This window comes from Bombus affinis, chromosome 10 (assembly GCF_024516045.1).
Source record: "Bombus affinis isolate iyBomAffi1 chromosome 10, iyBomAffi1.2, whole genome shotgun sequence".
Lineage (NCBI taxonomy): Eukaryota > Metazoa > Arthropoda > Insecta > Hymenoptera > Apidae > Bombus > Bombus affinis.
Genome location: NC_066353.1, coordinates 4,137,556 through 4,165,238, shown reverse-complemented (window position 1 = coordinate 4,165,238; position 27,683 = coordinate 4,137,556). Strand labels below are relative to the sequence as shown.

General features: G+C 37.2%; 1 protein-coding gene and 1 long non-coding RNA gene across 25 annotated transcripts in view; one reads left to right on the top strand and one right to left on the bottom strand.

Annotated features, from left to right (window-relative positions):
- Positions 1–27,683, bottom strand: part of LOC126921458 (disks large 1 tumor suppressor protein) — a 538,419-nt gene that overhangs the window by 136,755 nt on the left and 373,981 nt on the right. For 23 of the 24 annotated variants that reach the window (XM_050733096.1, XM_050733098.1, XM_050733101.1 and 20 more), the window contains one exon: positions 6,749–6,784. The exons of the other annotated variant lie outside the window; for it this stretch is intronic. In XM_050733096.1, coding sequence (XP_050589053.1) covers positions 6,749–6,784 — 36 coding nt within the window. The remainder of the gene's footprint in view (positions 1–6,748; positions 6,785–27,683) is intronic. 24 annotated transcript variants of the gene reach the window in all.
- LOC126921490 (uncharacterized) lies at positions 309–25,929 on the top strand. Its single transcript, XR_007712353.1, has 2 exons — positions 309–820; positions 25,441–25,929. It is a non-coding gene; the product is annotated as an uncharacterized LOC126921490 (long non-coding RNA).

Genomic DNA, 27,683 nt, shown 5'->3' with positions numbered 1-27,683 from the left:
CTACCGCCAAGCGGACCACGATATTTTCTCCAGCCAGCACGTAGGACGAACGAAGAAACAAAGGACAGGATTGAACGCAAATGTCAATATGTACACTACAGCTTTTTCACCAGATAAACGGATTGCATTCCTCGTACGTAAAGGTACCTTTGCATCCACCTTTTTTCTTTATTTATTCGTGCCTAAAGACTTCTTTCCTTTTTCGTTCGTGCTCCGTTCATATGTCTTAAAATCAACACCGGTGGAGCGACAGAGGTTAGAAATTGTACTCCAGCAAAGTCTATCGGAATGTTGTCAAACGATGAACGCCAGATGTTTCGGTGTTTCTCGGGCGAGTCAGTTTCCGCAATAGTTCGTACAGGTTTGCGTGACACGGTTATACGGCTGTGCTATAACTCCGATTGAAATCACTGACGCACCGGTTGGGAGGTTAGGTCGCTACGGACGCCTCCTCCTCCGCCTCTCTGGCCGCTTTCTCTCTCTCACTCTTCGATTACGATTGCACTCGCAGAAGGAACACGCGGCATCGGATCAACGAAACGTTTTTCCCGCCACGTGATATACGCACAATCTCCGCGATACCGATCGAACACAGCCAGTTAGAAATCAAATGACCAACCGAAAACAGTATAACCGTGTACGCAAAGAAGTGAAACGTCAAGAGCCTCCGTACGCTTTACCGAGCTGGCCGTGGACGGGCCTCTTTGCTTGCTGACGTCATCGCTTGCCCGCCGGCATGAACTTCGTTGCACGCACGGAGAGTGCCGAGCCGAATACCACCGGATTTGCACGAACCTGCACGATCGTCCTCGCCAGAACTGTGAGTTGGGCGTTATCCAAATATATCAACTTTTATTCCAATTATTATTTTTCAACCTGTATAAAGTAGATTTGTTCGTTTTTAATCAACGTTTATTTTACTAACATGCGTTTCAAATAAATAACTGCTACATTAAAACTCGTCGAATACAATAACAAAATTTAATTACAAAATTCCATTGTTTCCGATTTCGAATTGCTTTTAACCAAAATTTATTTGAGGTACATTCTATTTTAGTAAATTCGAGTTTATATATTATTAAGCAATTAATAATTTGATAGAATTTTAAAATTACTTGTCTATTTTTTAAACATTTTTCGAATGTATATGTTTTTAGAAACAATAAGTGTTGTTTTAGTTATAATTGAGTTAGTAAATTTTTATTCCATTAGCGCAGATTTGTATTTCTGTGTCTCATAATTTTTTATCCACTATTTCGAATAAAAAGTGGCCAACTCTACACGAAAGTACTCGCGTTCTCTACCGCGTGCCTCTCGTTCTTCCTCTCGTTTCCTCTTATATTTCGCTTCCTCTCGCCCAGAATGTACTAACCATACAAAAGACGTTCGTTTCTTCGGCGACGCTGCACCGTTTCGTGCCAGGCCGATCGCGCGAGGTCGTGCGGCTTTTTCGTGATTGGGGGAAGTTGAGGTAGATAGGAAGATATCGCTTCGGGCACAATCGTAAGATAGACAGTTTACATGAATTTCGGGAGCTACCTGTTTGATTATGCTCTTGCCTATCGTCATTGTATACCGATTAAATATTTTTCTTGATATTTCTATACCGAAATTATAATTGTATAGTATATAAATTGTTAAAACAGATTATCGATATGAATAAAACATTACGATAGACTTACTTATAGAAATGAAGTTTTAAAGATTCAGAAATTCTTAACATTCCAAGCAGTTGAGATGTCGCAATCCGATAGAAAAAGCATTGTCTTGTTTGGGAAATAAAAGTGTAATTAAATACGTTTGCGTTCGTGGAAACACTCCTTTCGCTTTCAACGACTCCCATAATTGGTGAAAAATTCTGTTATCGCTATTCCATCAGGTTCGATGGAATTTAAATGGAACTGCTCGTCTCCAGGAATCCACGAGTTCGAAGTCGACCCCGTAAGACCATGTGACACTGTCTGCGAATCAGGAAACTCGTTTCAATCTAATCTCTAAAAAAACGTGATTCTTGTTTGACTCAGCGCACACGATCGGAGGTAGAGGAATTCCTTCTCAATAAAAATGTTCGTACACAGTAGGATCTTCTCGGATTCTTCCAACTCCTTTTCGTAGACTTTGATAAAAAAAAAGAAAAAAAAGATCAAATACCCGATCTGAACGCATAATAACCATCCGAGCTGTAGAAGAAACCAGTTTTTTTCTATGAGCCGTCACTTCGAAATCCAACGACCTACGATTAGATATGTTTACAGGAGTACAGATACATCGTAATTTTGTTTCAATGCATCACTGTTTTCACGCGTCTGAATGGATATGAAAAAAGTAGTAACCTTCCGGCTTTTTAACGACTACTTGAACTCTTTCTAATCATTCGTGAAAAATAAATATGCTCAAAGGCCGAAGGCAGTCAACGCATTCATATCTGACGATCCTTTTCCCTCGAATGCCCCGAGCTATGTGACCTGGAAACTTGAACGAAACCTTTAGAATTTCCGGGGAGGCAATTTCACCGATGGTGTATCTTGCGTGCTGCCGTATGCAACTGTGCCACCGACACGCGGAGTACGTTGCGGAACAATGGCAACGCTTAATGCCGTCTGACTGACTGCAATTTGCATTTCTCTAACCGGCATCTCTATCTCTGCAAATAGGCCCCGCCGAAATCGCGTCGATGCATCGAAGTCCGCTTAATGTCTCCGTAATACTCCGTTATGCATTCCTTTGAACCGATTTCCGACCAAAACTACATTCTAACCGAAAATTGCGTAGAAACGGATACAACTTCCGTTTTGAAAATTGGCCGGCTGAATATTGATTTGATGATATATGTATGTAGGTACCTTTATTATTTTGCTTCCAAACGATCAATATAATTTTTCAATTCAATACATCAAATGTGACTCGATTGACTTGTCGATGACTTAAGATATTGGACATCTCAAATCTGAAGCCTGCTGGCATGAAACTTTTACTTGATAATTTCATCGCAGTCTTTGTAAATATGTTAATTTGTAACATAGAATTCGTATTGCTAAATTAATAAAATATTAATGTACAGGTGAAACACAATATAATTGGAATTAGAACTATAAGTGACACCTATGTGTTGTAGCAGCTATATTCTGCGAACTCTGTCGATAAGCTGTTTAACGTTCACCAAACTTTGTTGTACAGTACCTTTTGCAAAGATAGGAATTGGAAACTAACTGTAACTAATTATAAACCTACGCAATATTCGCGTTTCATAAAGTACACCATTCTTAAAAAATGATTTATTTTACATTAACTTCACAAATACAGTTCGTAACTTCGTATAGCATTAAATTTGCATTCTAAACGATTATTTGTGTGAAAAAAAAAATGGGAGAATGGAAGGATTGTGAGAAAAAAACAATACCAATGCAAAACAATTGATTTCGTGTTTTATTTCGTCGAACGTAATGGAATCCAAAGGAAAATGCCGAAGAGGATGCTGGAGCTTAATTAGCGTATGTCGGGGACCGAACGTCACGAGATCCATTTCTTTCTCGTATTTTTCAGAATTTTGTTTGTCTGCGGTTGAATCTCAGCAGTCTCCGCCTTCTGTATAACCCTAGTAATGAGAGAAAAAAACACACACACAGAGAAGGATAGGAAGTTAGCTGCCGAACACCCTAGGCCCTAGGCTAATCTCTTATAACTGGAGTGGCTCATTTGCAGCGGGAGTCGCAATGCTCATCGAGGAATAAAAAAGAGACCGAAGAAAAAGGGATAAGTAGAGAGTAATGCGTATACGAGAAAAGGGCAGGCAGTAAATAAGGGAGAAAGAAAGCGGAGATAAAGCTGGGCAGGAGGGTGAGTTAGGGTAATTGGCACCAAGCCCTTTTCCCCGTGTTAGTAACCGCGATACACCGAGAGAAGGGAATTTTGATTCATTTAATATCTTGGACAGAAACGAAGCCCCTCTGCTGGAATAATAAATGCGTCCTGTATTTATATACGAAGCCATTACTCCAAGAGTCGCAAAAGCCTCGTCGAGTTTCCTTATTTAATATTTACAAGACGTTAAACGTTTAACATTCATTAGAAAATAACGACCTCCTTGTTAAGTGAAAATTATTAGATTGTTAACATGAAGAGAGTTTAAATATTGAAGTAAAATAAAATATCCTGGAAAACGAATCATCTTAACGCCTGACGAACCGCAAACTTCTTACACCGATGAAAGAAGGTTATAGCAATCTCTGGGCAAACTTTGATACCTACTCGTTACAATGCAAGCATGCATCGGACAATATGTTCGGCTTGTCCATGGTGCATTACATTCATTCTCATAAAAGCAATTTCATTCGGATTCGGTATAACTCAATGTGGCAATCCGGTGTGCACGAGCATTCTACAATTCCCACAGGAACTCACGTCCGCAAATCGTGGTGAGATTTCGTTTGATGTATTTTAGCAGTGGGAACCCTTCGACGAACGTCCTTTATCGTAGATCACAGAAATTATTTAAGATCTACATGGCGAGATTTTGTAATATTTTATAAAACATAATTTCGTGATAACAGAGTCGATGCTACCAAATTTCACGTTAAAAGGATGAAACGATGAAGAAAGGTTTGTCTGAACGATTTATCTTAAGAGAATTTTCATGAAGCGAAGAGAAGAAGAATCTCGACACAAAATTGTCTGTAGTGAACAAAGGAAAAGGGAAGAGCGATCTGCTTTGTATCGTTACAAAAGAGAATAAAGCCGGCTATAGGATGGCGTAGTGGGTGACATATTGTGAATATTCGAAACAAGAAGATGGAAGTCGAAATAGATCCTCTCTAGAGAAGGCACTATTGAAAAACGGTATACGTAGTTCGTTCGAGGGTTTGTATCAGAAACCATCGATCAGAAGTTTACCTCTTCGAGATACTCTTGAACGGTGTATAGATCTCGAATATTGAAATTTAAAGAGCGTCATTGGTTTAAATATAAATCTCCTGATAAATATAAATCTCCTGAGCCTTTAAACTGTTTCATAAAAATTTAGAAGTAATTTAATTACATTAAGTACATTAAACAAATGAAACTTCCATAAAATCTTGAATAAATATTTACGCCAAGAAATTGATTTAAAGTTACAATTAGTAGCTCGGCTGTAACGAATGAAATTGACCAAACAATAAAATCGATTAGTCATTTGTTCCCGTGAAGGTTCCGGTACGGTTAGCAAATCTTCTTTCGGAGATAAATCTCGGAGGAACATTACGCGAATGGGCGAGTAGTCGAACTCCTTAACAAAGAGTTCCCTTACAGAGCACGCAGTCTATAGCAGTATCAAGGTTTAACGAATCTTTTTAAATTCACGGAGCGCGTCCCCTAACCATTTGGTCTCGCAGTTTTCTTCAGTTTCCTTCCTCTTACTCTTTACCCATACTACCACAGTTTTTCCACTCTCGTAGTCCAAGCCTGTATCGGCGTATCAGCAAGGGGCGTAACCCTAAGGCAAGAGTAAACCCGATTAGACGGTACACTAAATCTCATTCGACCAGCCTTCATTGTTAAGTGCTTCTACCGTCTTTCATTCCTCGTAAAAAGCGTTCCATGGTTGTCGCCATGCGACGCTCTGTCTCGCGGAAATATTCTCGTATTTCAGTTCTCCCAGAAACTTTTATACCGTCCGACTCTTTTGTTGTATGGTAGTCGATATTAACGGACATTAGCCATGGGCGAATTAATAAACTTTAATTAAACGATTATTTTATCTATTACGAATCTCTCATTTAGGATTTTCATATTACGCGTACCAATATTTCTAATAAATTAAACGATTTTATCTTAAAATTTTCCTTTAAAAACTCCAGTGTATTTAAGATTAACAATCAGGTGCAGTAATGAAGTATATTCAATTATCGCATATAAATTAATGAATTTACCAATAAACATGGTAATGTATCAATATGTATACCGATGTTTGAAAAATGTGGGCATGAATATCGCGGATTTTAGCGCTACGATAGGAGAGCATTGGTTAATATCTAAGACGTACACGAGAAATTTCCCGAATTGATAAATATTTTCATAAGCACTAGCACAACATCGACTAATCGTTAACGAGGAACGTTGCAACCCTGATGCACTAGTTGTTGAAACCATCGCATCATTAAAAACCGCAAAACCCTTAATAACGAAGAGATAAACTGCAAGTTGTAGCTACGTGACCAGGTGGTAAGAATTCGAATCGTATGTATCACTGTCATGTAAATTGGTTTCATTCTCTCCGCGTACTCTCACCGTTACATGTTCCTGTTGTTTAATCGTTTCTGTGCTACCCTTGCCGATACCACTGGGAACGCTACATGATACATGCGGCAAGTACGACTTCTTCTGTTGAAAATACGTTTTCGTACATCAAACCATTTAAATTCAATTATCGTTCTTCAAAATATAGTAAATACCATCCGAAAATGAATAATTATAGACCACATCATTTTTACTATCAAATGTACAATTTTCTTGTTAATTTTGTTAAAACATGCACAAAATTCGACAAACATTTACTACAGTCTCATTAGGTCCTTTAAGTTAGAATAGAATAATACAACTAAAAAATTAACGAGATATGATAAATAAAAAAGAACAATTGAACTAGTAGTGAGGTATAGGTAGTAGAGTAGAGTAATTAAAGCGCATGATAACCGAAGAAAAGAAAGAATAAAGCAGCATGCTTAGAGCAAAAGCAAAGCAACGTTGGTAGTTGTAAGCGATGAATGCTCACCTGGTCCCCGTCGTGTCCTTGCCAGCTGTCGTGACTCTGCAATGGAAGGAATAATATGAGTACAAATTGTAAAGCTGTGTTCTATTAACGTATTAAAGAAAATAGTACATGGAAAAACTTTGTTCGAGTAACTGTATGTATCTCATTCTTGTCCCATATGAAAAAGAGAAGAAAATATCGTTGGAGATTGTAATATCGGTAAATACTTCAGCGGGCAGGCATTACTGCCAAATTTCGCAGTGTGTTCATGCCAAATGTTCTGAAACGTATTTTATTTGCGGTAGGACAAAGAGTTGGCGTGGTATCCACCTGTGAACCGACATCGTCATCCAATTTTCCACTCCACTATCTCGTCCCTACAGAGATTTATATCCCAAAATTTAGTCTATGATCATTCGCGTGATTGCATCTACGAAAAAACGAACTGCATTGTCGACGAGAGGAAAAATTTAATCAAATCATTCTTTTTGCCAATTCGTGAAAATAAATTGACATTCGAGGGCAAACAACAATATAATAAATACAAATGAATGTATTCAATATTTTATAATATATTTTTCTAAAAATTAAAGAAAACAATTATTATCAACAAAATTCGTTTCGCTGTTAAAAACAGTTTTCTCCCGTGTTATTTCAATTACACGTGTAATGATAGGTAATCTTTTTTTTTATTTAGATAAACATGATTTTACCCGGAAGGTTGTAATTCTGTTACGGTTCATTAAATCGGTGTAAATAATATCAGAAACCATATAGACAGCTATTTTATCGGATATGGAGGTCGACCAATACCGGAAGTATAGACGGCGGTCGCTGGGTTAATGTTCAACCGCCTTGTTAGATTTATGGTGGCAATATAGGCGTCGCGGAATACGTTGAACATTGCGTCCGTGTGCTACAAAGAGATTCAACCTAGTATTCATTATGACGCATATCCGATATGCGTTGAAAATTTTCAAAGATTTCATATGGTGTATTACGTTTTAACGTACAACTTTCACAAGATTTAAACTCATAGTCAAGATATTAGGATGATAATTTATGACAGCAAACGTGAGAAATATAGTAATAAATTAAGCAAATTGCACGGAATAAATGTAAAAGAGATGAGTTGAAAAAGTATACTGGAAAGACCGGAAACTTTGGATACCTTAAGAGCCGAAAAATCCGGAGGTCTGAGGACCGCGCAGACCCCAAGGATACCGAAGTACTCAAAGATCCCGAAACTTCTGAACACTCATCTGGAAGCTTCAAGATCCTGGAGGCTTCGTTGAACTTTGTATGGATTAGGTGAAATTCTGCGTGCATTACGTGACATACATTACTGAATTTTTATTAGATTCTTTAAAAGCTTCCGTATCACGATCGTATACATTATTTACTGTCACTAATATCGAACTACAAAAATTTAGCATCATTTGTGTTGTATAATATCTTATATGTTGAGAGATAGAGAATCACTGCAGTTTATGTTGAATTAGACGGATATGGAGTATATCGGGGAATATTGAGTCTCGCGATTTCGAATTATCTCTACCGTGTTTACTAACTACTGGTATCAGATTCTATTGTTTCAAACGATTAATATATAACAAGCTTACGTACAAAATAACTTCTACTAGTTATTAGTAATATCTATTAATAATTTTTACATTATTATTATTAAGCAAGCAGAATATGACAAATCTGAGTACCTTGTAATAGGTAAAAATCTTTTCTTTTTATGCTATCAATTTGCATTAAAGAGAAGAACACAAATTCGGTAAAGCGTGTAAGCTGACGATAACGTATCGCATCCAAACGTGCAAGGTGTAGTGAACGCGATACAGATACGCCGAGGAAATTATTCCCATGATGAGGGTTGCTACCTTTCAACCAGTTAGTATCAAAATCCCATTACAAGACGAAAGCCGTGCCTCGAGCATATTCGATGGCTTATTCGGATAATACCAATATCAATTTCATGTTGTTGAGAAAAAGAAACAGACGTATGAACTTATCCATGTTATCGCGAAATGTCGAATTCGAAGCAACCGAAAAGTTATACGAGTAAGAGTACACACGACGATCGTTAACAGTACTACATTACTATCATGATATACATTTATTCTGCTATTTACGTAACAGAATATGCCTTGCTTATATTATCTTCTTCTCTCTCGTCATTAAGCACGACAGAATAAATATCTAAAAATGAGGAAGACAAAAGAGGAGAAAATTACGGATCTACAAATTACGCAGTGGTTGAAGATTTGATCATTTAACAGAGGTAAACACCGCGCAAAACTTAAGTTAAAGGCTAAAGTGTTCGTAGAGGAAATTGAAAAACATTGACCTTCAACTTTATTGCTGCGAGTCTATTTATTCAGAGCCATTTCATTATTAATTTATAAAAGCAATATATTTCTGTTTGCGATATTAGGTTGTATATAAATATGACAAATATATAATGAAAATCGCAGTCAGATGTAGGTATTGTATATGTTGATATTTAGCACAAGATATTTAAATCAAAATATCACATTATTATTACGTTTCAGTTTACGCGATAAATTACAAATTCAAATTTAATTAAAGTCATTAAGTGGCGAACAAATAAACAAGTGGACAACATTAACTAGACTTTGTAAGATATCTTTTTGGTCATTATACTTTTAGCAGATGGGTTTACAAAGAAAATCCTTTCCGGCCAAACTTAATTGCAAACTTCCTAATTGGGAAAATTGGTACATTCGTAACTTTCGACAGCCACGAGGATGATACCTAAACTAACAACGTTCCGAACTTTTCTCGTTTACGATTAACTTTATCCACGGAATACCTTACTTTAATTGCAAAGATCTTATGTACATTGCGCTTTATCTTTGTCGCCTAATTTCATTGGCATGTGCTGAATTTATTCCAATTAAATCGATTCGATTAATACTAATATACAAATCTTCTTTGAATCATAAATTCTGTAATTTGGTGCATAAAGTTACAATTGAAGTTACAGCAATTCCGTACCATCGTCAAGTAATAAAAGAACAAAAAAAGGTAAGAAGTTGGACGCGGGTCTCATTTTTCATTGAAGGAACGACTTCCTGCTCTCCTTTATGTAACATATAATAGTTTTCAAGTGGCATAGCAGTAGATACCTACGCAGCGTCATCGTTCGAAGATATAAAAAAAGCACTTACTTCTTAACGACTTCCCTTTTTACATTTTATTGACGCCCTTCTACCCTTGGTCGTTCGATTTTTAACCTGAGACTTATAAACTTGCATGCTTCACGTAACAAACGAAACTTATCCCTCCGTCGTCTTTTTAATGTTTTCACCGTTCGAAGGTCGCCAATAATCCTACGATATACCGAATAAAAGAAATACATGTATATATTGTATCGATAAATTGCAGAGAAACGACACAATGTATCGTATGATAAGTTTAAATATAAAAAATATTTATTAAAGTGTTCTAATGAGAAAATTACGTTACACAGGAAGTCGTTTCCCTTGGTGAAAAATCGTAAAGATTTATCGCTAATAAAAGGTGCGACGACTTTACTAAACGGTCGAACTTTGGAGAGTCATTTTACTCCCTAAACTTGAGTTACCGTAGCTAAAAAAAATACGTATCTATTATTTTCGGCTGTTTTTCAAGCCTACAAAGTTTTATTCAAATCGTAGCCGAATCGTTCGCTACTTTTTCTTGTAAGGAATGTGAGCAGATTCTCGGAAATAGCTAAACTTACAATGTACTTTGCTAAGTTCTAAGACTACTATTTAACGACTAAGGAAACTAGATCGACAACGGAGCATTAAAACGGACCGATACGGTAGAGATTTGTTTCTATTAGATACTATTTGCAGCAGCGAAGTCATCAGCGACGACCGAAAAACTTTTTATCACCACGAAAACATGTTGGCATTTCTGTTCATTCACTTTGGAATGTTTAGGATTGCATAGAGATAAAAAGTTTCTTAGCCATCGCTTTTGGCATATTCGATACGCGAGAAGTTTCTCAAGCAAGAATTTCACCTTCGAATTTCGCTATACGAGCTGGGTATCGTGATACGAAAGTTTTGTAGCTTCTTCTTATAATGAAGTTCAGCTTCTATAGGCGTTCAATCTCGTTCGAATCCATTTAACTCGAAACAATTTTCGTTTATTTATGGATATAAGAAAGTCATAAAAGAAAATAGTAGTTACGTAAAATTATAGATAAAATATAGCGTTCATTAACTTTATACGATCTTTTACGAGACTCAGGCTGAAACAGTAGATCTGCGCGACAATATAATAATTTCGAGAACCTTTCAACACTCGTGGCACATCGAGCTTATACTAAGATATAAATTTTGTTGTAGTAGTAAATACCATACAAGCCCGAATCTCAGGTATGAAATTGTCATGTTGATCTGAGCCCGTTTCACTCGTTGGATGTATTCTAAACTAGTTGTAACAAATAAGGAGTCCTCGTAGAAGTTCCTTAGCATCCAGGAATTCTGCCTTATCTCGCAAAATCAATTTTATGCGGAATCGCAGGGAGGACCGAATATTTTGGAGTGTTCGTGATTTTCAAAATGTTAAGAACAATGCACCTCTGAAATTTTTTATGGCCCCATCAAACATCTTCCACAATGTTATACTCCTTCAAAAGTTCTAAATTATTCCCAAACAAATATCTCTTCCGCTAATATCGACGATTAAAAAGTTCTTCTATTCAAAATTCAACAACATTGACTGGGATATCGCTAACAAGCCAAGCGATCACAAATTGTTACAATTTGTAATAACTGCTCGTCAGTAGCTGCAGAACCTCTGGAGGACAATTTATTTCGTAAAAAATGAATAAAGCCATCTGGTCACGTGAGAGGCCATAGAGCAATTGCCCCCGTGTTGTTACGACGATGGGATTACAGAGGTAACGAGAAGCTCGCAAGAAAACAGAACTGAAGTGTCCAAGGGGAACGAGAAATTCGCAAGACCTCGTAAATTCAGTTTTACAAGGACCTTCAGGAAGTTTCCACACGGCCGAGAATCTCGCGTGATCCAGTATGGTTGGCCAACGATACGACCGCTTAATTATGAACACGCGGCAATAATTAATTGAGGTGGCAACCACGCCTCACGGCAAACATAGGATTGTCCGCCGAGGTCGTGAGACCACTATTCTCGACCTTTTCCTTCCTGCAAATTATTAACGGTCCTATCTCGTTGCGACCACCCCCCTTGTCCTTCTCTGCTTCTTAATTATATAAGTCGCCGCACCGTCATTCGGAACTTCTGTCGTTGAACGACTTGGGATCGCTTAGACGTTATAATTGGAACGCATGAGGGTGATCGACGTTATCGATCTATTATATAACGAGGTCTACTTCAAGTTCGCCCGATAATTATGTGGAACGCTTTTATCAAGAATACGGCGTCGTAAAGTTATTCGAACAAGAGAGATGAAGGAAACGTTTCTGGTTTTTGAAAATCAATTCAGTGGATCGCGTCAATATGATGAAAAAATTGGTACAGCAGAATGATTTAATTTCTGGATCAAACAACCTTCTTAGTTCTCAAATTTTTAAGTATCCAAACATTCAACTTAAAAAAAGAAAAACAAATTTTTCTAAATGTTATGTGCTATCGAGAAATATTTGTTTCATGGGAAACACTCTAAGCGAAGCATTGTGTTGCATCGACATGATGAAAAAATTACGGATAAAAGCTATTTCAAATTCTGCTAAAAAGAAAGAACAAATGTTTATAAAAATCTTGTCCGATCTTGAACATTCTTTCCAAAAAGAAATGTCTGTCTTACAACAATATGTTTGTCTTTTAAGAAAGAAGGAAAAAGAAAGGGATTTTTATTCATCGATTGTCATTCATTTGGATGAATAGCTGAACGGAAAACAATCAAAGAAATCCTTGCGTTGACACAATGGTCATTCACGCTTGTAATTCATTTTGATAAAAAGTCCATTCGCTGAATAGTCGAACGTCGGGTCAGAATTATGCCCGGGCCAATGAATTATACGACCATTTCCGATTGAATGACAGAAATAATTTATTGCTGCCTATTGCTGATTCTGAAAGTGAAGCATCGTTGTTTTCGAGCTCGTCGTGATGAATTCACCGACTCCTCAAAAAGTATCTGTTCTGTTATTATATACCGCATTCTGTAAAAAAGAAACAGAAAAGAAATTCAGCTAATAAAACGACGTTCGCTCAACGACGTTAGAACGCTTTATAGGTTGTTTATTCTCGGCGACTATATTCTTTACGACTTGATAGATGTACCTTATGTTCTTCTCTTCCTGATCCGCTACGAAGTGCTAACACAATATGAAAGATTCGAAGGTTTCAGAGAGAGGAAGGAGGACCTGGAGAAGGTACTTCGATGTAAATAAAATAACGTATTTTTTTCACTTCGTTACCTCGATATCCATATAAACTTACTACCATAAACTTTCACATTTTATTCGTTCCTTTGTACGTCCACTAGGAAACACATACGGTCTTTATGTTTGCAACTTCATTACTCACAATCAGTACTTCTACCCTAAAAATTTATATTTTTCTCATTTTCAATTTCAGCTTTAACACAGATGAACATCACGCTGTATTGTTCGATACACGAAACGCTCTGTGTCATGTATTATGGCCCAACTGTTGTACATTGCACTGTTATGTGCAGAACAAATGAAATAACGCGACGCCACGAAAAAAAGGGAAAAGGATACGAAGGAAAAACAGGAGCAGATCTGTTAATCGGGACTGAGATACGAGAAAGAGCACGAGAAATAATTTCGAATGTACCGGCTTGTGATAGGATCAAAGGGAAGCAGTTAACGATGGATAGTGTTACTCGTAATACACTCGACGTGCTTCGTAAATCGAAAGTACAGTTCGCATACTCGGCTCAAGCAACGGACCTTGAATAATCCTACTTTCCTGGTCAACCGCACGACCATCATCCTATTCATTGTTCGTTAACGAGTCCCTCGCTATTTTGGACTATTTCACCTTTTGAATACACGTACACAAGCACGCTCAAGCGATCGGATTCTCTTTATCGCTCGTGCATATGTTGAACAATCAATCATAAACATAGTTTATGGAAGGAAACGTTTTGATTTTACTTATCCTATAATTGTATTAACTTCGAAATTTTTCCTAACATTGAAAATTAAATATTTTTTCTTTTAAATATTTTTAAAATTATTTTTTTTCAAGCGAGCAATAAAATTATTCTACTTGTCAGACATGTTTCTGAACGCCAAACAAGCGGCAGCGTATCAGTGTACAATTCAAAGCTCGTCGACGTAAAAATAAAAAAGGGAAGAACCAAAAAACATTTTTGTTTATCGACAACGCGCAACGGATAGAAGGGAATTTTTTTACACGTCCATAAAATTCTGCGCGGTGAGAATTATTCGATAAAAATTATAACGTCCAATATTAAACACGGGACCAAGTCGCCTGTGCATGTTTTAATAATAATTCATGCCGTTGCAAACAGAATGAACAAAATCCTACGGAAATCGCTCCAATAAATCGTATAATAATTTTGCTTCTAATTAAAATTTCCCCGTTTTGATCGCGTGTATGTTCTGAATATGTTCTACCACTGAAAACAAATCTATTTCATCGATTCGGATCGAAAATAGCTGTAGACAGTTCTCATTATGAATAAAATCTGAACATAAATAAACACAATAAAATTTTAATATCGCAAGATCTGAATTTTTTCTTATACATACATACATGTATAAAATTTACTTTTCGATCACACCATTTCGTTAATTACTTCAGGATTGAAAATCGATAATTCATGAAGATAAACCACCCACAATTTTTGAAGTTTGGTCTTGGAGAAAATACGAAATATACCAACTGCTTCGGGGCAATGCGAGTTTATATCTGCCATGGGGGTGGTTAGCAAAACAGTCATGGACAGGTTCGCGTTTCAGGAGCAATAAAACGCAGGTCCAGCGTCATCGTTAGCTCGTCATTCGGTATCGAAGCAACGAAGATCGATACCGGCTTTCTTTACGATTATGGAGAACCGCGGTTATGAAACGGACGTAAAACTCTCGTTACAAGGACGTCGAATCATTCTAGGTAATACGTACAAGCTCCGCAACTTTCGTTACGCTCGTTAATTCCTTCCGCGTATACCGACGTCCAGAAGAGGGTACCTTCGTTATTTCGTTTCTTACGACACGATTCGTTCCTTTGTCTTTATCTGTTTCCATAATCTGGTATGGTATGACATATTCTACGAGAGTCATAACAAAATGTTATTTCGTGAAAAAAGAGGAAAATAGAGAGAATTCACGTGACAACTTTTACACTTAAATCAACGGGAGCTACTGATGACTGTAAGGGCGTGTTCTAAGGTCATTGACAAATGTGATCTTGTATCGAGTAACGATTAATTCTCGAACAACATCGATAAATTTATCATCGTTGCAAGCATTGACGCGCCAAGAAAAGCCCAAGACGGGGAAGGAAAAGCTGACTCTCCTATCCTAACTTCAACCTATCGCCCACACGTATTCAACCGCTCCACGTGACCGCAATTTATTGCAGTATACATTGAAATTCATCGACAATGCAACCAAACAGAAAAAAAGAGAAAAAAGGGAAAAGAGAAAAGGGAAAAAAGAGAAAAAAAATATCCAGACTTGCGTGCACGCTATTGTTTCATCGATGCAATGAAGTGGTTCGAGGGATATGCCTGACCGTGTTCTGAGCTGAGAAATCTATAGCCGTTCAAGGTATCGACAACGAAACAAAAAATGAATACAAGAAATGAGGAAAATAAAAAAGGATGAGAGGGGTGGAACAATGAAAAAGAGCAGGAAACGTGCAGCTCAATATTTTGTTGTCACCATTCTGTGAATGGCCGCTTTTTTCGTTTGCTTCATTGGCTTCATTGTTCTACCGATACGAGCTTCATGTATACCGAAACTTTTATAGTATTTAAGTTTTATTGATACGCGTCTAGTAATTCGCGTAGAAAATCCAAATCGGGGGAAAAATTAGCAATAGTTAAGCTGACGAGATTCTTTTTAATGCAGATATCGGTCTGATCATTCGTACAAATTCTCTCTGAATAAAATTTATGAGTGCCGTCGTAAACGACAGAGCAAAGGTGTTTCGTTTGTCGCGTTTAACTGTACCGTACTTCGGCCGCGATTTAAATAATTCCAATTTAAATCCCGTCACGTTTTAATCGCCTACAGAAGACCCGGAGTATACTCAACGCGGTGAATCTTAAATACGGAGACGTTCAGAATAGAGTAGCTTCGCCCGATTAACGAGAAATCTGCCAATCGTTCGTAGTAAGATTCTATCTTAATTATCGTTCAATGTTCAACGACTGGCTACACGCAAAGCTTTCTTTTATCGTTAACTACGAAATAAAATGCACAGTCAGACACGGCCTCCAGACTTTTCATCCGATCAACCAAACTTTCTCCGCGCTCGTTAATGTCGTTCGATGATAAAGCGTGTAAAGCATTAAACGTTGACACGAAACAAAATTACAGTGAATTCGTCGAAAATTGCCTGGAATTAACGTGGTCTTGTTTGGCACAGTTTATAGAGAAACCTTCGTGACGCGGCTCATCCGACTGACACGAAACACCAATCAAGAAAAATTTGTAGAAACAATTTTAGCTAGCAATTGGATTCCCTATGTTATCTACGAAACGAGCCACAAATTCCTTGGAAATGTTTGGCTTTAATTTGTCAGTTTAAATTGGACTACCCGAGACTATCGTGGGAATTACTTTTTTCGCTTCTGTGTGTTTAACAGTTAAATATTCTAATGATTTATCTCGTAATGGAAATCACTTCGAATATGTAAAATACAGGTGTTAATCTTTTCTCTCACGTTAGAATAATTTTTCAGAGAAAGAAAATTAGAATCGTCCTCCGTCTATCTATCGACATAAGCTTCCCTCCTTCGAATATTGCAAAAATGTCCAGTATCCTGCTGACGCGACTTCTGCTTTTTCGCATTGTCGGTCTAGTTGGGCACCGAATGTTTACAGTGTACACTTTGAGCAGCAAGCTTGCCGATGTGATGGCCGACACACGACCTTCGCCATTTTCGCCCGTTTACTATGGAATGCAATTTCGTGCCGCGCCGCCGGAACAACCTGCACGACAGATTACCGCTTTGTTTGCCAGTCCTGGTACTTCGAAACGCAATAAAGATCTTCGCCACTGTCGCGACGCCGGAATGTATGCATCGTGGATGCCGATGTATCGCAAATCGGGAAACGATAGCGTTTAATTCTCTCGAAACACTGTGCACGGCCGATCTATCTCTATTTTTTCTCTCTACTCCCGACAGACTGGCGTTTTAATTAAACTTCCCTGAAGAAATCCCGCGGTGACGTTATGCGTCGAATCCCATGTGATTTGTGGAGGGTTGATATAATTTGAAAATTTAGGTACTTTAAAAAAAAAAAAAACAAGGGAGAATATCGAATTTTTTAATTAGATCGCGGATGTTTATGCGCATTCATAATTTTATGAATACTACTGAAGGGATGGAACAAAAATGGAAATTCGTTTCATGTTTCAAATATCGCAAGTATCTACTTTATTTGAGATATTCTATATATTTGTGCACTTATATTTATAATTTAATAACACTGAAATATATGTATATTAATTTGCAGCTGCGAAATGGTATTCATATAAAATCTCTTCTACGAATACGCGTGCATATTCTGCCCTCCTTAATTAAAATGTTCTATTTACCGTTTCGAAAAATCCGGAAGAACTAAAATTTCATTATTTTTTGTGCTGTTTATATTTTCCTTCGTTTAATTTAAAATATTTATCCACTATTTCGTAACAACATGTATATAATATAACTTTACTTGCAGATAGAATATTTTAATCGAGGACGGCAGCATTAATTGTCTAATGTATGAATAAGCAGAAATTAATCTTCTGTAGAAATTATTCAAAAGTTCGCGGAAGTTGTCAATGTTTCAGTTTTAATTACGTTTGAATTTGAAAATCGAAAAGGCGCGTGGAGTAATAGATTATCGGGTGCGGCAAACACGCGGAAAATCTCGCAACAGCTACACGGCGGAAATAATGGAAAAATTGTTGGGCTGTGGAACAGCGATGGGCATACTCGCTGACGAGACATACATACGGTCGTTACAATTATCGGTAAAAACAACGAGGGAACACGGAGATGGCGTGGCAAGTCGTTAACCGGCACGAGAAACGAAATTGAATTCGAATTGATTTTGGCTGGGCAGCAAAATTAAAAAACGAAATCGATTTGTCTTCAATTAGCAATGCCCGCCGGAGCGCGGTAACGAACGTACTAGCTCCAACATGAATTTGTTGTTAACGGATACGCGGTTCTGTCAAGCGGAAAAATTCACATTCCTCCTTTTGTGAAAATGTTTGATGTGATTGTCAATAACTTCCATCCTAGAAACCTACGCAAGTTCGGTCTCTTTGTTATAAATTTCTATCCCATATTTCCACCAGTCTTTGATGTTTTTCAATCGATTTTAATAGAAAATTTTAAAATACTTTCCCATAGCGAGCATACAGCGATTCGGTTCGCGATCAACGATTCAATGCATACAAAGAACCGAACCGCTTTGACAGCCTAAAAAATTGTTTGCTTTTGCAACTAGTATTGCAAATGTGACGTTGAAGTTTCAAATCAAACCGCGTAAATCACGGTGCGCTTTTAATCGCCTAAAAAGCACAGACACAAAAGGAATAATTGTCTCTCGACTACCAGTTGGTTCCAGGACGTAATTCCAGTTCAATCTCGGCAGCCAATCAAATACTCTCGCGACAAAAGGATACGGTGACCACGATGACCAGTATGGTGCATACAATCAGGATATGCATTTGCTATGTATGCAGTTTGCAACAATTTCATGGCAGATTCACGTGTGTCCGTAACAACACAGACATTCAATGTAAATCGAGTTTGGTACGTACAAGGCTGACGTAAAGGGATGAAGATGAAGGGTCATCGTGCTCGATCAAATTTCCAAGCTGAATACTCAAAACTACGTATGTAACGCGAAGCACAAAGGTTCGTTATCAGGGAATATTACCTGCCAGCCTGAGATTGTTCCCTCCTGTATCCCAAGGGACAGAAGGCGAACAGAGAGGAGTTAATGCCGCGTCGACGTCTGTCAACCGTGTGAAACGCTAGATTTCGAAGCTCCCAGTCTATCGTTGGTATGTACTATGTGATACCTATCGTTAGTACTATGTGATAGCTAACGTTGCAATACAAAAGTGATCATTGCCCGAGAGCTAACTGTTTTATTGACATCCTTTCAATATACTGTAATTTCAAAGCATCAAACTTTCGAATTTTCAATCTTTCAAACTTTTAACCTTTTAAACTTTTAAATTTACAAATCTTTTTAAACTAAGCTCTTCAAGATCTCATTTAGGCTATAGAATAGTATATATTTTATAAGAAGAACTCTAAGCGAAGCATTAAATAATGGAAAATCGCAGTGACGTATCACACTTAAGACATCGACACTTTAATCATGTATTTCGCTTTGTATGGTAAATTGTTCACTTATGAGAAGTATCCTTTCTTTCGACTGTCATACGTGAAATTAGCAATTACTGAAAAATTTCTCTATTGTCGTCATTTACAACCTGATAGATAATTGAAGTTATATAGCTACATATTTTTAAAAGTATCACTTACTCCAAGATGCACAAGTTTTATAATATCATGAAAGTTTACGGAAGAAATGTAGTAACCACTACGATGAAAAGCCACGTGACGGTAGAAAGTATTTAAACAAACGAGATCAAGACATAGCGCGTATTTGACGTTTGTGCCTCTTCTCTGTACAAATAACTTTTGTTCTCCTCTGACCTTGGATTATTTGATGTTACCGTATGTATACTCCTTGAATTCATCTTTATTTACACAAGAATATAAAGTAACCTTGAAGTAAGCTCCAAGAAAGAAAAGTCATATTTCTCTTTTTATTTCAGTTGATGAAATAAAAATACCTTAAATGCCGTAAAGAGTTGGAATGGGTCTCACGAAATTAAATATAAGCTTCCTTTGACAATATATGTATATCGTAAGTTAGTTTCCGCGGTTTACCGCGATAGAACGATACGAGTGTCATTCAGTAACGTTTCCCATGATTTCACTAGTCGTATACAAACTTTGAACAAGCAGAAGTGGAAGTTGTAGAAGCGAACAGCAAGCTCATGAATAACTGTGCCTCGATGGCAACCCCGAGTGTTAGAGGAAGTCGTAGAAACCAGGAGTTACATTTATCACATTCAGCAACGTACTCAACGGTGCAACGGCGAATGGGCATTTCGTCGATAACGACGCTCTTTTCCACGTCACTTCTCGTCAGACGGTTTACAGAAACTGTGGAAGGTTTCTCTATTAAAACATTAGGTTTCGATACGACTAATGGCCAATTTCTGTTTCTACTAAAACGCTTTCTCGTCGTTTCACCGTTTATATAATTCAGCACTTTCATCTTGACGCAAGACGAATAGAAGCATGTATAATTAATAATTAAGCAGCTCAACCGCGAGTTGACGTATAAGCTTTTGTGGAGTTTTACTTTTTAGTGCGATAACGGTGGCTATTTCGTGGAAAACATAATTATCGCGTGTCATTGTTCTTTCATTTTCTACGAAACTCTTTCGTACGAAATGGCAAGTTTATTCCAGCAACGAACGCGTTAAAATTCCAACCATCAAGAAACTATTGATTGTAAAAGTTTCTTATGCAATGTTGATGCAGGAAAGTCGAAAGGGCCAACGTTAATATCGAGTATCCGTTGTTCCTTTCCTTTTGAAAGTAGTTTCCATAAACGTGACGTGCTGGAGAACTTTTCCACCGGGCAAACAAGTTTTCCTTCTCTTGTTTTTTCTTCGAGTCGACGTTGCTTATTTGACGCTGTTTTGCGTTATATACTTTCCTTGGCATACGCGGTATTAACATAAATAGTCGTTTCACGAAATCCCGTCGAGCTTGAAAGCTTCGTCGGAGAAAAAGGGAAACATTCCACGCGTTACCAACAAACTCGGGGATCCATGCTTAACGTTACTTATGCTCGACATATTATCAAGAAAACAGACGCGAAACTTCAATCGACGTTCAAGTTAAACTCCACGAAATTGTCGTCGAACTTGTAGTCTACAAAAATAAAGGAACGTTCCTGGGCGATACACACAATATCTACATATATTCACGATTTTCATTTGCATCTATATTCTCTATTTTGTTCAGCATAGCATTTTTCGATAATTATATCTCAATTATGTATTTTTTCTAACCACATCCTTCCCGATATCGAAATAATACAGCTATGTTGTTAATTTCTGAGGTCGACTAACAATTTCGATAGTTTCACTTTAAACAAGTAATGATCGAGTTGACTGGATTTTCCTCGAATGAACTTCGAATCGTACCACGTATTTCGAGGGTCCAACAGATGGGGTTGCATCGATGAAAGCTGTTCATTGCCAACAGGACAGACATTGATACTCTCTTAGACATTGTCAGGAATCCCCGAGAGACGCGAATTCTCCGATGATGCCTCGACTTGTTCAAATGGAAACTCGTCTTCGAAACTTGCACCATATTCCCTTGCTGTATCGCTGCCTGCAGTTGAATGCGGATTTGCTGTAAATTCGTGATCTAACACAATGCATCTGACACACGTAAAATCATACGATCCTAGATTTCGTAGCTTCATTGCGAATTTCGTTATAGAGAAGCAATATTTCCGCCCCAATTAATTTCATCCGAACGAGAGCAAAAGTAGAATTTAATTGTGATAAGTACAAAGGTTGAACAAAATTCCGGTTGCTCTTGTTAAAATTAATAGAATAAACAGAGAAAACCCATTTCTATATAGAGGTCCATTTCAATAATATAGAGATGAATGTATCTCAAAAAGTATATCAAGCAGGAAAAGCTTTATCAGTGAAATATCCTTGATACATTCACTTTTTCATTCTCTCTTAGAATTTGACCAACTCTGTTAGCTCTCGTATATATACAAAACTTGATATTTACTTGGAGTTAATTAATTAGTATGTAAATGGTATAATAAATGCAATACTTTTTGTAGACACTATAATTTTACACCCGATCCCAAATATTAATTCTTTCGTTTCGCGTATAAATTTCGAAACAACCAAGGCAAGCGAAACGAGAAGCTTTATTTGACACGATATAGCTTCTTATCGAAATAAATTTCTAAAGCGGTAATCTCCGATGCATTGATCAATCGGGTAACCGACTAATGCCCCCTTCTCCTGACGATGACTAGCGCCATATAGCCGTTTCCATGGAAATGTGCGTGCAAAATTTGTATCTCCGGCGAAGCCCAGACTGCTGGAAATTCGAGGAAAGCTCTCGTTGAATTATGAGCCACTAAAGAGGCTCTGCATGAGTCGTTCCCACCCTCTATCCACCCTTTATCCATCCGCGGCCCTCTGGTTGCCCCGCGTTTCTTCCCTTTCTTTCTTCTTTCCTTGTTCTCGTCCGCGGTCGGACGGCCATGTATTCCGGTTTGCAGGTGGAAAACGGAGAAACGAATTTCCTCAAGAAAACGCATGGCTCCACGTTAATGGATACATTCGTGATGCGTCGCCCGCGCCCCTTCGTCGCTCCGCTCGTGTGCTACGCGATATTTCGTATTTTACTTTAATTCCGGCCAAGTTTACCGCCGCGCGGATAAAGAGGCCACCAATAGTCGCTCCGCTGACTATCTTCTTCTTTACCTTTCGTGCTTCTATTTCTGAGAACGCGAGTGCTTGTCTCGTATCGTCTATCACGTCACCCTTCGCGAAACGCTAATAGGTCGTGACCAAAAGCATTTTCCATGGTTTCTCCTGAGTAATAGGGAAAGTCTGGTGGGACAATATCGTTTAGGGAACATCGTTTAACAATGGAATGTTGCGTACCTAAATTGAAAGCATTATATCTAACTCTGATAATATTTATTTTCTTCCACTAGATTTCGATATTTTTCATCAAAATATTTATCAATCAAATCATACAATTCTTATGTCAAATTAAATCACCAAGTTATAGATCTTGTAACTTAAGTTCTTTTTAGAGAAAGGTATTTGCAAATTGGGTCGATATAATGAACAATGTATCTTCTACTTGAACTTAATAGTTTTTATGTTGAATATTCCAGGATGTTCTATAACATTATTAGAATAATAACTTCGTGAAACGTTATTATCTAAAAAATCAAGAGGTTTAATAAGAATCAGCTTTACCATAAGTCTTTCAATTATAAATTTAATGACGATTTATGTTCTTCCTAAGAGACGATTACTCCAATTAGACTCCTCAGCTTATATGAATATTCTATCGTATTATATGGTACCTTGATTGCTCTGAACATCGATTCGCGTATCAAAGTAATTCGCGTATCAAGGTACTTAGTCAAACGACTGTGTTTGACATATGCGGTTCCCGATCATTAATAACGTTATTGCCATGCAGGTTCAATTCAAAATCGTAGCACGATAGCTCAGCCACCACCACGTTTAGGATGTCCGTTTACACTCGCGGACAAAACTACTAGCTAGCACAGAACTTTGATCGCAGAGCGGGATGAGTGATATTGATGCCAGTGGGACGTGTTTCATGAACACGACACGCAACGAAATCGCGCTTGTTCAACGCCGGTTGTTCGCGGTCTTTTCTTCTGCAGCACGTTTTTATTTTAACGTTTATTCAAGAGCATCAAGAGACAACGCACAATTTCTCGCGCGGTATCGATGCCTGTTTATGAGGTTAGCGACACTGAGCAAGTCTGAAAAAAGACACTGTAACCTAGTTCGATGAAACTGCCATTATCCTGGAATGGATGCATTTTATGGCGAATTTTGCGATGTTGAAGATGGAGGGTAGATCGTGTAGATAAAAACTCTGGAAAACATCTAAAATATAAAATATTGAAGTACTGTAAAACTTCTAGGAATCTTTTATAAATATAACATGTGCTTCGTACGAAAGATTTTGAAATCTCATTAGCACTGCAATCGGGCTTGTCTATCGTGATTGTATTGGCAAAGTATGAAACCAACTTGAAAATATCCAAAAAAATTAGAAGATATGTATTACAGATATATATTTTCCAGAGTTTTAAAGAATAATTAAACAGTCAATTATGCATTATATTAATAAGCCACCAATATTTAGTGGAATCACCTTTATCAGTGATTATATGTTTAAGATGACTATTAATGTTGTATACTGATTCTTTACTGAATATATGTTTGCAACAAATGTCTTGTAATTTCTAAGTACATTTTCAGATTGACTTCTTTATCGATATCTTTTGTATTGGGTATTAGCCATTGTATATGGAAACGTGTACGTTGTTTAAAAGACATACTATATTTCAAAGGGTGAGAATTGGGTAGCATTTTATTATTCATATTATAGTTTCAAATACCGTTATTAAAAATATACAAGGCACGCTTCGGATAAAAGCTCGTTTTTTGTTATGAGAAAACTTGTAAAACTGCTTAATCTATGTATAGAACTATACGAAGTTACAAAAGATGCGGCTGTTTATGACGAATCTAATGATTGACATTAAACTCAAAATCAAATGACAAACAAACGTTGCGAAAGTAAAACGATTCAAGAGCTTCGACGGAAAGCTGCTTATCATTTTAGTGTTAATTGAGAGTCTATGCGTTCTGCGTATTTGATTTATCGAGATATTGGAAATTCCCTATATACGATTACGCCTTACGTGTATGCCGACTATTTGCACCTGCATTACCTGCAATTCAGTTTGAAACTTGTCCATTAATGGTATGCTTATGAATTTCCGTACGTTTAATCTTGTTAGTATTACAACTATTTATAATACTTAATGAAATATATCCTGTTTAGTTTAAAATATATTTAAACTAACAAGAAAAATTCTGGAAACATTAGTAATTCCTTGATTTCACTTACATAACTTTATATTTCGTAGTGGCTGTAAACTTCATAGAAGTTTCACTGCCAGACTTATTAAAAGAGATTTTATGCCTTTCACTATCTCTACCCAGGATTCCTAGCGTGTCAACGTTGAAGTAGTCTGTTTATTCTCGCAAAATTTCCAGAACAAATCGCCCTCAACGTTGGGAAACGCATTCCATAATTTCGTATCCAGCCAGATGCCTCGCGGATAGGTCCATTTGCTCGTAAAGCCGCTCAAATTGGTACACGCACGCGCACCCACCGCGTCTTATTTACGTGGCTCAAAGCTAACAACTTTTCGTAACGTTACGGAACATTAGGGGCACGTACGTTCGCAAAATACGAGCGTAGAATTCCATTAATTCCCGTTCGCACGGCAGTCGCCCCATACACAGGACGGCTTGTCTCTTAAACTGGTGCTAAAAACGCTCCTTTGAATTTCAACTCGCCACGTTCTCGTTGAAACTTTCAACGCATTTCGTAGTATGCAGCGAAACGTGGAACTTTGAAATTTAATTTCTTGCAACCAAGTTGATCTCACGACGCGACGAAACGAAACGTAAAAGTAAATTTAACTTTTATCTTTGTATTTATAAATTGTCCTCCTTTTTAAAATTTCGACACGAGTATGTTTATTATTGGTAATAGTTTGTAATTGAAAACAGTCGATATTTTAATATCCCTTTTGTCTCATCAACAGGTAATCTTTATGGAGAAAGAAAAACGTATGGATCAAAGGCGGACACACGAATACAACGTATACAACGTATACATATCAGTCGCTCTGATGGCTTCTGATGCAGATGACGTGCAGATTAGTGGTTGCATCAGAGGGTTCTTGCTTTGAGACATCCAGTTAAAGTGCTTCTCCTCTGCCCGATGCATTTCCGGATAATTTAGATCGTGCAATGCTCCCTCTGTCATGTGCTTACCGCTACACATATATCTGCATATGTAAGGGTAAGCTCGTTCATCAAGTCGTTGACGTATGATAAAATTGTTTACCGTCGTTGTCTTTTAAATTCATTTTGATATACCGTTAGACGTAAGTACAATTAGGAATATGTTTTGGAAATTAAACGTATGAGATTTTCATTAATTCTTTCCTTTATGATTTTTTAAACCGTGATTAACGGAGTGTTAACTATTTATAGTTGTAACAACATATCAAATAGAAAATATAAAGATACTGTGTATAATTTATATTTCCCGATCCATGTTGAAAAACTAAAATGTTTAAACTAAAATTGAAATTATGCTCTGTTACAGATACTATCTATCTCATAGAATTTTATCGAGTAATAATATCACGATTGTGAGTGAATATGAAAAAGTTGGGCGTTAAATATGTAGAAAATTGGAAGTGATAATAGACAGTTATTCCGGTAAAAATTGAACACGAGCAGAGAATAAGTATTTCTCAGCAAAAACTGGAATCCTCCTATTATTTGTTCAGATTTGTTTACGTGGAAGATACTTCACCATGCTACCGTTTCATTTCTGCGCACAGCTATATTCCGTTCACTGTTGCAAACTCGTTGAATCATTTATTGCAAACGCAAACAAGCATGGAAAATTTTAAATAACTCTCAAGACGAACTCACGAGAACTTCAATCGAAGCAGCTTTGTTTTCCTAGCCTCTATATGCATAGTATCACCCTTTATTCATATTTGTGCTAACTATAATTCAACTTTTATACGCTTTATTCTTAGTACCCTATATAGTTCTCTGACTATGGCAATCACATATCAATCTGGAATCAACACTACTGTAGAGTGAAAAACAATTATATGATTTAATTAGAAGAGATTACGAGTTCCGAAATTCGCTATGAAAGATATATATTAGATAACTATTTAACAGAAGAGATTGTAAGATTCGAATTTCCTTAAATTATTACGTTTACCAATTCGAATTCAGAGGAGACAAAATTCGGGATGCAAGTAACGAGTTTACCCAGAGCTTATCACGTTAATTGAACACTTTGGACTCTTCCGATTCGGGTACCATTTCGTTACTCCCCTGTCTCTCATTTTCTCTTATTCGCCCTCTTTGCCATCATTACTAATTGCCATCCTCAATTTCCGCTAATTACTTCTCACCAACTTACCAAGAACGATCATATCTCTTCTCGATTCTTTATCATTTTTGATATGGTCCCTTTCTGACGATCGTTAACGAACTAACATTCCATTGAAATTTGACGATTTGGCAAACAGCAAAATGCTTGATTGCTTGATTAAAAGATAAAGATTCTGCCACTTGTAAGAAACTTTGTAATCTAATTTCATTACTATACCCAGATATTATTAATAACAATTTTGGTTATTTTTCCTCTATACAGTTTACTGGCTGTATGTTTCTTTCCTTACATCAATAATAATGAATGAGTCAATCTTTACTTCGATCTAATTTAATCTTAGATGTATCTTTGCTGTATCTAAATCACGAATTATTTATCATATCGAAAGCTTTCAGCTTAATACTGAGAATTAATGGACGACGAAAACATCATAAAAAACAAATCGTATCTTATAAAAAATCAATTCGATCACAATGTGCGAGCTCGTTTGCGGCAGAACCTTTCGAAGAATGAAAAAGGTTGAATGGAATATAGTGAGATTAGGACATCGACAAAAGGTGGTTAGTTTTACTGCCTGGGGGGAACCTCTTTCTCTGTTCGAAGAGCCATCGAGACGATAAAAACGGACTCGAAGACGATCAAAGGCAGCTCGTTAAATTAACAGCCTGTTTTCAGAAAAAAAATTCATTCGGACCGTTTCTGGCTAAATGCTCGAAGGCGAGTCCTTTCACGAGGGTGGCTCGAATGTGGTGCATAAAAGAAGTTGCCTATTCGAAAATCGAGTCGGTATAAATAAAGCATGATCACAGTTGCAAAAATACTGCAACACATCATATTACGTGGAATATTGTACCTTTG